Raw genomic sequence first — 9,378 nt, forward strand, 5'->3', positions numbered from 1 at the left:
AATGCTGTAATAACTTCAGTTGTTTAGTTTGAAGTATATTCTATTCTAACCCATAGCTGAAATGTCTTAACACACAGACAATGTCTTAATAGTTAATAGTAATTGTGTAATATACATAATATTTAGCATGATGGATTAACCAAAAAAATTGGTTATCTGAAACGGTTCTGCCCTCTTATTCTTTATAGTAAATTTATACACCTAACTTTTAGCACCTTTCATAATTCAGATGGTATAGTTGAAGTAGAAAATAAAACACAGACTGTAACAAATTTCACATTATTTGTTTATTAAAATAAACGACATAATTTAACACGGCATCAGCTCGTGCTGGTTCTTCTTCCAAATTTCCAGAGATCCGTGCTCGGGACGGTACTTGACGTTGCAGCCGTCGTTCTCCAGTCTGTTGTCAGCTTTGAGCTGCTCGTACGTATCTCTGTCGTACTTGGTGAAACCCCACTTTTTGGAAACGTAGATCTAAAAAAACATGGTTTGTTATGATTTTTTTAAATTGGAACTTGAGATTGGTAAAATTTTCACCATTGTTCAATAGTTACCAGAAACAGAAATCAAATTCCTCATGTTTTAAATAAGAAAAAAAAAAAAATTATCTTGTTACCACACATTTAAATAGGTTGTAACCTACTGCTTTCTTCATACACTGGTAAAATTATCTTGCTAATATAATTTAACATATTTCTGACAAGATAATTTTAAATTTGTTTGACTCTACATTAATATCAACCCCTAACGACTCCACAATACAATTTTGGTTTAGTTTGTAAAAAGTACATAAAACAATTAGGTTTTTTATACTTTATAAAGGTGAAATAAAATTGAATGTTTAATATCCTACACTCAATTCCATTCATACTTGGCTTAAAATACCTAACTTTGTATGGTCGCCATTTCATTGAAAAGTATTAAAGTAAGTATTAAGTATGATTAATTTACTACATATTTGAAGAATCCACACAGCAGCCTACACAAATAATACATTACCTCAGCAAGGGTTTGATAAAATTGATTAGAACAAGACTAAAAGCTACTAATTTAATGTTCAAAATACCGTATAATAATTGATGGAAAATTGAATACAAAGTTGCACTAACCTTCTGACGACCGGGGAACTTGAACTTAGCACGACGCAGAGCCTCAATGACTGACGCCTTGTAACGGTCGCTGGAGCGGACGCTCATGATTGGCTGACCGATCCTCACTCGGGCGACTGTCCCTTGGGGCTTACCAAACGCTCCTCTCATCCCAGTCTGGAGCCTAAGGTCAAACAATTACAAACCACTAATTATTGGACCAGTAAGTTAGAAAACTATCTCTTCCTTAGTTGAAAATGGTAACAGTGAATTATACTAATATTTTGTGTATATAGGTAGTGTAAGTTTTTCATCTCTTGTGCCAGTTCTGATTCTTGCGCGCACAGTAAGCCTGCTATACTCACAAACAATCCTAAACCACCAATGTTATTTTAAAGATTTAAATATATTAAATCTAAATGGCAATAAAATCATGCCTTCTAGCACAATGCAAGTTGGATGTGGTAAATAAAATAAAAACTTTGAATAATTAAGTTATAACATAAAACTGTTACTTTGCTAAATATAAATCCTGCACCCCCGCTCAAACTTACTCATGTTTTACAATGTAGTTAATAATAAAGAAATCAAGGCAAGTTAACTTACAGTGTGTGTTATGAAAGCTTAATTCCAGTTTGCCGAAGTACCTATGTTATTAACAGATTTCACCCACCTATCAGCTCCAGCGCAGGACAACATCTTGTTGATGCGGATGACGTGGAAGGGATGGAGTCGCATCCTGATGTGGAACTGGTCCTTGCCGCAGTTCTTGACCATGTACTTGTTGGCACAGATACGGCCGGCTTCCAGAGCCTGAAAAACAACCGGAGTTATTGAAATTAAGGACTGCAAATATTTATTAACCAAGCAGTTAACTTTACACTGATCATTGGGTCCGCGTAGCATGACAAGTGGGACTGGAGTAATTGTGTTCAGGGTGTATACTGGCAATATACACTTAATACTGTACACTCATCACAATAAGCAAATTGTAGGTGTTTTATGTAAAAAATTGTTAAGTTCAGTAGATGAAATATTTAACAAAAAATGAACATTACAGTAGACCCCCTCTTAACCGACCTCGTATTAACCGATAATCGGACTATCCGCCGTTGATCGTAAAATAATACAGTTTCATGGTGAGGTAGCCTCTGGATCACTAAATTTAAGCTAAATGGTTTAAGTTACCTGGCTTCGTCAAGTGATCCTTCTTCAGTATTACACTACTATAGAGTGTAATAGTCGATTTAAGTGTATCGACGAATCTAACCAAATTGGTTAGATGACCTATTGACGTTTTTGTTAATCTGAACATGGACTTATTTTCAAGTCCGAAACTATAGTAGTGTAATACTGAAGAAGGATCACTTGACGAAGCCAGGTAACTTAAACCATTTAGCCTAATACAGTTTGTTTTAACCGACCTTGCTTTGAGAGCAGCTCGGTTTAACCGCCGCTTTCTAGGAATCTCGGCATTTCCGCTCCCACGCTGGGCGATGAGAACTGAACCATACGCTTATCTCCACAGGATATGACTAACAATAAGTTATTTTGTGATGATCACAAAAAATATAGCATAACCTATTGTCAGTTTGTCATCATCGTTCGTAGCTCGAGCACATCTGATCTGATTTGTCATCTGTGCAGCAAATTTATAACATCATAAAGTGCGTTACGATTTTGAGAACTGATTATCTTATCGCTGGAGTAAACAAACAACGCAACTTGTAGGGAGGGCAGGGAAGGGGTGTTAACAACTCCAAGGTCAAGATAGTGTTTGTGCCTCGAGCCTCCAGTGAGAGGCTGTAAATAAACGTCCTGTCTTGTAACAAAATGGTCGCTTGTATCTTTAATGACGACAAAAGGTTCTTTACTGTATTACAATGTATTTGGAAAGCATTAATTAATACATTACAGTAGTAAAGTTATTAAAATAGGAATTTTATTGACTCTTGCCTAGTATTAAAATATATTCACTGAAAGTAGGCCTATTTGACTTAACCGTGATTTGTGTTTATTTGTGACATTTCTATCAATATGAAAAAGGAGATAAGAGTAGTTTATTTTATAAATAATGCAAGTATGACTTCAAAATAATGATTATATAATTCCAAATGAATAGCACTTTATTATGTTATGATTTTAGGGATTGCCCGTTTTATCCGACCTTTTGAATCATCCGACCTAGGTCCGGTCCCATTAGGGTCGGTTAAGGTCTACTGTACTAGGTAAAAAAACAAAACAACTCTCAAATAGGTACTCAGGTTGGCCTAACTTACCTCAGAGGAAAGCTGTTCATATTCATCAGAGACAAGATGAACGCAGAGTGGGAAATCTTCCACACGAGCTTTCTTCTTTCCCAGATCAAAGATCCTGATCTTAGGGTCAGGCACACCACGACAAAACCTTGACTTGGGGTAAGGCTTGTTTTTGCAGTAACGATAACTGAAAAATTACAAGGTCAAGTAACTTAGTAGGCCTAACTGATCATCATTGATCAATAGATCCACCAGAAACCAACAAGATCTGTTCAACTAATGGTTAGTTCTCTGTTAAACACAGACAAAAACAGCATTTGACAGCTAGGAACGGCCTTTATTACACATACATACTTTTAAACATTCATTGGATACAGTTCCGCAGAGAACCTACAATATAAGTTTTAGGTACCTTATTATCGCAGGCTGTTTTATGGACAAGAACCGCCAATGCCAATAACAAATAATTTCCTAGTATATCTTAGACAGAACAAAGGATAATAAATTTTCATTAGGCTATTTAAATAAGAATGAAAAAAATGACTGAACATCGACAGTTTAATCGCACTAACTAATCTTAATCAGAACTTTTAGCCTACATGATAAAATCAAAATAGTCCAAACACTGGTTAGGTAGGCCTAATTAGGCATATTAAATGACTGATACTTAAACGGATTAAGTTTATTAACTTACACAAAACACTTTTTTTCCATTAAGATTGTGAGCCCTGAATTATTAGCCTTAGCCATGGGTAAGTAAAAGTGCACATCCCCTGAATTGTGATACTCGAAGTAGGCCATGAAGTTAGTTTACAGTTGATATGGGTTATTTCTTAGTAAAGAAAAAAGAGAAAAATATGCCTAATGACTGACAATTTGTTTACAAAGCTGATATGGTAAATTTATTAGTAAAGAAAAAGAGAGAAATAGGCCTAACATTCCCGAAAAGAAAAATCTACAAAAGAAATTACTTGGAGATAACATAGACGTAGCCTAACTTAGAAGTTCATTAAATAGGTAGGCCTAACTTACTTCAATATTGAACTGTAGTATTACCGATACATTATTTCATACTCCAAGAACTTAACATTTAATAAAATACCCTAACCTAACCAAAACTGTCCATTAAGGAACCAGTCCTTACAATAGTAGTTTACGCAATAATCGTGCAAGGATAGTCTTAACGACACAAGTATAAAATTAAAGACGACCTTAAAGGGTAAAGGGTACGACCATTGCGTGGATATGCGTTGACTCACAAACATTGTTTATGAGTCAACGATACAAGCAAAGGCTCTTGTGACTGACTGAATCATATTGGTATAATTGCTTTTGGCAGATTCTAAGCTTTCTCCCGATGTCTGTTACCTAACTTAGTAAGTGACGTTACGCTTTTCATTTTTTTGTGCCGATCATATTGTAGCAGACAGATCACACGAGTAAACTCAGGGTGTCCACAGAAAATTTGTCATTAATTTCCATGACTTTCCATGACTATCCATGACCATTTACCATTGATTTCCATGACTCACGAACTTTATTTGAAAATTATATATAACATACACACGGATATTACTGCCTAGACATGTAATTTCACAGAAAATACTGAAATTTGTATTAACACTGGAGTAATAAATTTTGCAAAAATATCGTATTCAAAATCAGGAAGGAAAGAATAAATCCCAGCCTCCTCCGTCCCCATAGCTGGCCAAGTTCTCTCGAGCCGCTTTCTTTTTTCCTTCCGATATATTTTTATTATTGAATTTTATTGAGTTTATAGAGTTTCATAAATTAAGCTTTTAACTTAGGAAATACTTAACTTGAGACAACTCCAAACATAACATTATAACAATAGCCTATTTGTATTCCAATTTGAGTTGTAATAATAAAGTTGTAACATTTATTTCAATATACACAAGGCCTAGTGTTGCAACAATATTCTACAAATATTAAATTCAATTATAAGATATAGTATTGTATTGAACTATTACAAACTCAAAACTCATAAACTTATACAACTGTAATAAATTAAATTGTCGTGCATTTGTGAAAAACTGAAAAATCCTGAAAATTGCTACAATAGTCGGGTTACTAGAGCATTGAAAAGTCCCGCCAAATCTATCCATCATTGGGGATTTCCATGACTTTTTGCCTATTTCCATGACTTTCAATGACCAGAATTTTTTTCCATGACTTTCCCTGACTTTCCAGAATGTGGACACCCTGAAATTGATGAAAATTATTCATCAGATTCCTTGTTGGGCCATACGCTCAAAGCTAAGTTAACTTATTGATAAAGTGTGAAAGGTGTTTTTCACCCAAAGCCTAACTAACTTATTTGCAAATCCTCATAAAAATAAGAACAAAGTGGTGTTTTTAAAATATTAATAGACCTACACGCAAATCTAACTTTTTTCTCTTTTTTTTATAATTTATTATTTTGTGAGAAATTTTAACCCCACAAAAATTGTTGACAAGTTTGATATAGGTCCAATGCTTTAATTGAAGTTTTAGTTAATCGAAGTTAAGTTTTTGTATGACTTAGTTGAAGTTAAGTCATATAGGCCCTAAGCCTACAGTTATTGTATTGAACCCTTTGAGCGCCATCTAAAGATGCTTTTTTAACCACTTCCTCCTCTATGGGCCAGCACTAATATGCATATATGTGATGCACCAAATGGCCAGGGCAGAATCAGTGTTTTTGCATGTTTTGGCTAAAAGTGCTATAAAATTTGAATTACTTAAGTTAACATAAAAGGATCCGGTTTCCTTTATTTTACATGTGATAAACTGTATTTAAATATACACACATTGTAGGCCTATAGGTATAAAAAAATTGTTTTTTTGGGTAGGGGCCTATAACTTATAACTACCGGTACCATACAAATCAAGTTGTTTAGTTCATACACTATAAGCTTGTTCAGTCTTCTAATGAGAGTAAATATTCCAATTTTGAAGAGTAGCCTATATAGGCTATTACTTAAATAAATAAATTTACTGTGCCAAAATATATGAAAATACGTATTTGATAACCAACGCAATTAACTTTTTTTTAAGAGATTGGCGGCCTCTTCTAAAATGATCTGTACTGATAAAATGTTAATCGGGAGTGGTCAGGATCCGAACCCATGACAAAGCCATACGATAGGCTGGTTATTTACTCAGTGAGTCTCACTAATAACTAAAAACATCCACTAAATATTAAAAATATGCACTAAATAATCAAAACATGTATTAAGTTAAGTTATTGATAATGTACCTAAACAACAACGTTCAATAACTATTTCAAGCGTAAACACAGAATACACGCTGCGTTAGGCTGTGCCAGGCGGTGTCAAAGCCATTTGAATTGCTCTTTTTCCCAGTCAAGTATTAGGCCTAGACAGTTAAATATGTTTGTAGAAGCATCCTACATAAGTTAGGCCTATATAAAGTATAAGTTATTCTAGTAGGGAGACTCTTTAGCTTTAATATGGTATGATTTTTAGTAGGCTATTGTCAGTTGTCTCATTTGAGCTCTAAATGAATAAAATCTAATTGCCGATAAATCAGCAGTTGGCGTTTTTAGAATATAGCCTAATGAGATTGCCAATATATCGGCAGTTGGCGCTTAACCCTTGAAAGGTATCGACATACAGCATGACGCTAAGGGTAGGGTATCAATACGTGAATTTGACGTACAGAAGAATTGCATACAGTAAGGTATCATCATACAGTGTGACGCTGAGGGTATCAAAACATAAATTTGACTTACTGCCAGCCATTTTGCTATAGCCTACACAAAGGGTATTGACACGAAAGTTTTACATGCGTTCCAAGAAACCAACTAGCAGGGACATAAAGAAACTAGAGATGGGACGTTCGGATCACTTTACTGATCCGGGTCAACCGGTCTCGTTCACCGTCGCGACCCGTTCAATTGAACCGGTCTGTCGACTGTCAGTCAGCCAGCTTTCATGACATAACGTCCCGCCAGAGTTTGTATCGGAATCGGACATCGGTGAACGAAATGAACGAAACACGAAACCGGACTAGGACCTTGACATCAGTAAACGAATAGAGTAATAAATAATAATTCATCCTTATAGCGATGTTTAGTTTTTGATTGTAAATGCCTACTTCAGGCCACATATTAGGCTACTATATTATTGGTTCGAGCCTAGGCTTGAAAGTGCCAATCGTCCACTTCTTGTTCCATTAATTCACATTAGTTAGTTCGGTCCGTTCCGTGTCTTAAGTTGCCATTCCGAACGCAATCGGACTTCTTCGGTCATCGGATCTTGGCGAACGAAATGAACGGAAAGACCGAGACCCGAGACCGAACGAAACCAAAGTAAACTACGTAGTCAACACAGAACATATTTTCTATCCTGTATTATTTTCTAGGTTAAATTAAGTCCATATTGATATTTTAAACTCAATAAATAATGTTTTTATTTTTTTTTATGAGTAAATATATTAAGATACACGACTTTTCTTATAATAGAGTTTCGTTATAAAATTAAAACAGTCAGTTGGTTGGGGTGAACGAAATCAGAATCAAACGGGTCTTTTGAATAAGTGTGACCCGGATCACTCGTTCACCTGACTGATCCGTTCAAATCGAACGGGTCATGACCGAACGACACATCTCTAAAAGAAACACACTACGACCCAACTTAGGCAGCCATCACAAGGCAAATGACTGCTGAGAACACTGCTAGAAGGATGCGATTGAGCAATAAATGGACCAACATTAAGACCTTAAAACGGGCTGGTTACAAAGTGAATCAGCTAAAAACTTCCAATGCCTTGACTTTCATTGGTTAAAATTAATTCATTTATAATCAAGCTTTTGGTTAAGAAAAATCAACTGTGCCTAGTATTTTTTGACCAAGATCATCCTCAAAATACTTATTGTGCAATGGGCTAGGCCTAGATTATTATACAGTCAAACAGAGCTAAGCGGCCTAGTCACAACATTTATTACATTATTCTCATACCTAGAATCTATTCCTCAACGTGTAAACTAACATGGAATGGATCAATTTAGTCTAGGCCTAAGTAGGAAAATTAATTTAACAATGTTAAGAAATTTAATCGAGAATAAACTCCAAGGCCTAACTTAGTTGGCATTATTTAAATCTGTAGCCCTGTTATGGATTTGCCAACTATGAGCAAAAACATCAGCAATTTAGGTCTAAACGAAACAGCTAAAAGTAATTAAAGTGCATAAAATAGTTTCGCCTAGAACTAGTCTGTAGCCTAATGTCTTTCTAATAAACAAGCACTATGACTAGAGAGGTTAGGATTCTTACCATCTAGCAGGGCGTCTCCCCATTTTGCCTGAAAATAAAAGAAGCAATAATTAATTTAATGGTCTCTACAATTGTTAGACAATAAAATATTTAATAAAAATTGAATTTAAAATCGGATTCCAAGAGATAAAGAAATGTTGACACTCACCTCCTTACGGTAGACAAATCCTAGAGGAGGAACTAGGAAGAGGCTTTTTTCGATGAAATGAACTACAGCTACAGCAACAGCAGTCGTAACAGGAATGAGTAAGAAGTTACAAAATGCAGTGGAGAAATGAAAGCCAGTCTATCTTTACACTAAATATGAATGTGTAACAAAATGAAATTATTAAGCATAATATATATAATTTTAGTACGTGGATTTGTTACTTTGTAAAAGCTTTGATTTGAATATTGGGGCTCTTTTTAGTATTTAGTTGAATTTATTAATTATTATAAAGCAAAATAAAATGTTGTATTTAGTACAACTTATAGTGAAGGCACCATCCATTCAACTGAATTTAATGGCAAAATAAAAAACGTACATAAAGTATGTGCGATAAGGGGCCGTCCACACTTCACGGCAAATTTATTAACGTTAAGTCAAAAATTACTTTGTTACCTTCCCCTTAGCATAAAACCTATAAGCACTCGTTAAATATGCTATTTAAAGGGATTTTTATGGAAATCATTTTTAGTAAACATTGAATTGTATAATTTGTAAAAAATATTGTGTTCAAATAAACAGTAAGA

General features: G+C 34.8%; 1 protein-coding gene across 1 annotated transcript; it reads right to left on the bottom strand.

Moving 5' to 3' along the window:
- Nucleotides 1-265: 265 nt before the first annotated feature.
- LOC128990870 (60S ribosomal protein L10) lies at nucleotides 266-8,845 on the bottom strand. The gene is made up of 6 exons (XM_054413499.1): nucleotides 8,795-8,845; nucleotides 8,647-8,674; nucleotides 3,371-3,536; nucleotides 1,765-1,904; nucleotides 1,113-1,275; nucleotides 266-477 (listed from the first exon to the last, which is right to left on the bottom strand). The coding sequence occupies exons 2-6, from the start codon at nucleotides 8,667-8,669 to the stop codon at nucleotides 310-312; spliced, it is 660 nt and encodes a 219-aa protein (XP_054269474.1). The 5' UTR covers nucleotides 8,670-8,674; nucleotides 8,795-8,845; the 3' UTR covers nucleotides 266-309.
- Nucleotides 8,846-9,378: the final 533 nt, after the last annotated feature.

The sequence above is a fragment of the Macrosteles quadrilineatus genome, unplaced genomic scaffold, assembly GCF_028750875.1.
Source record: "Macrosteles quadrilineatus isolate MER2022 unplaced genomic scaffold, UCM_ALF_1.0 Scaffold_1__1_contigs__length_201487025, whole genome shotgun sequence".
NCBI classification, from domain to species: domain Eukaryota; kingdom Metazoa; phylum Arthropoda; class Insecta; order Hemiptera; family Cicadellidae; genus Macrosteles; species Macrosteles quadrilineatus.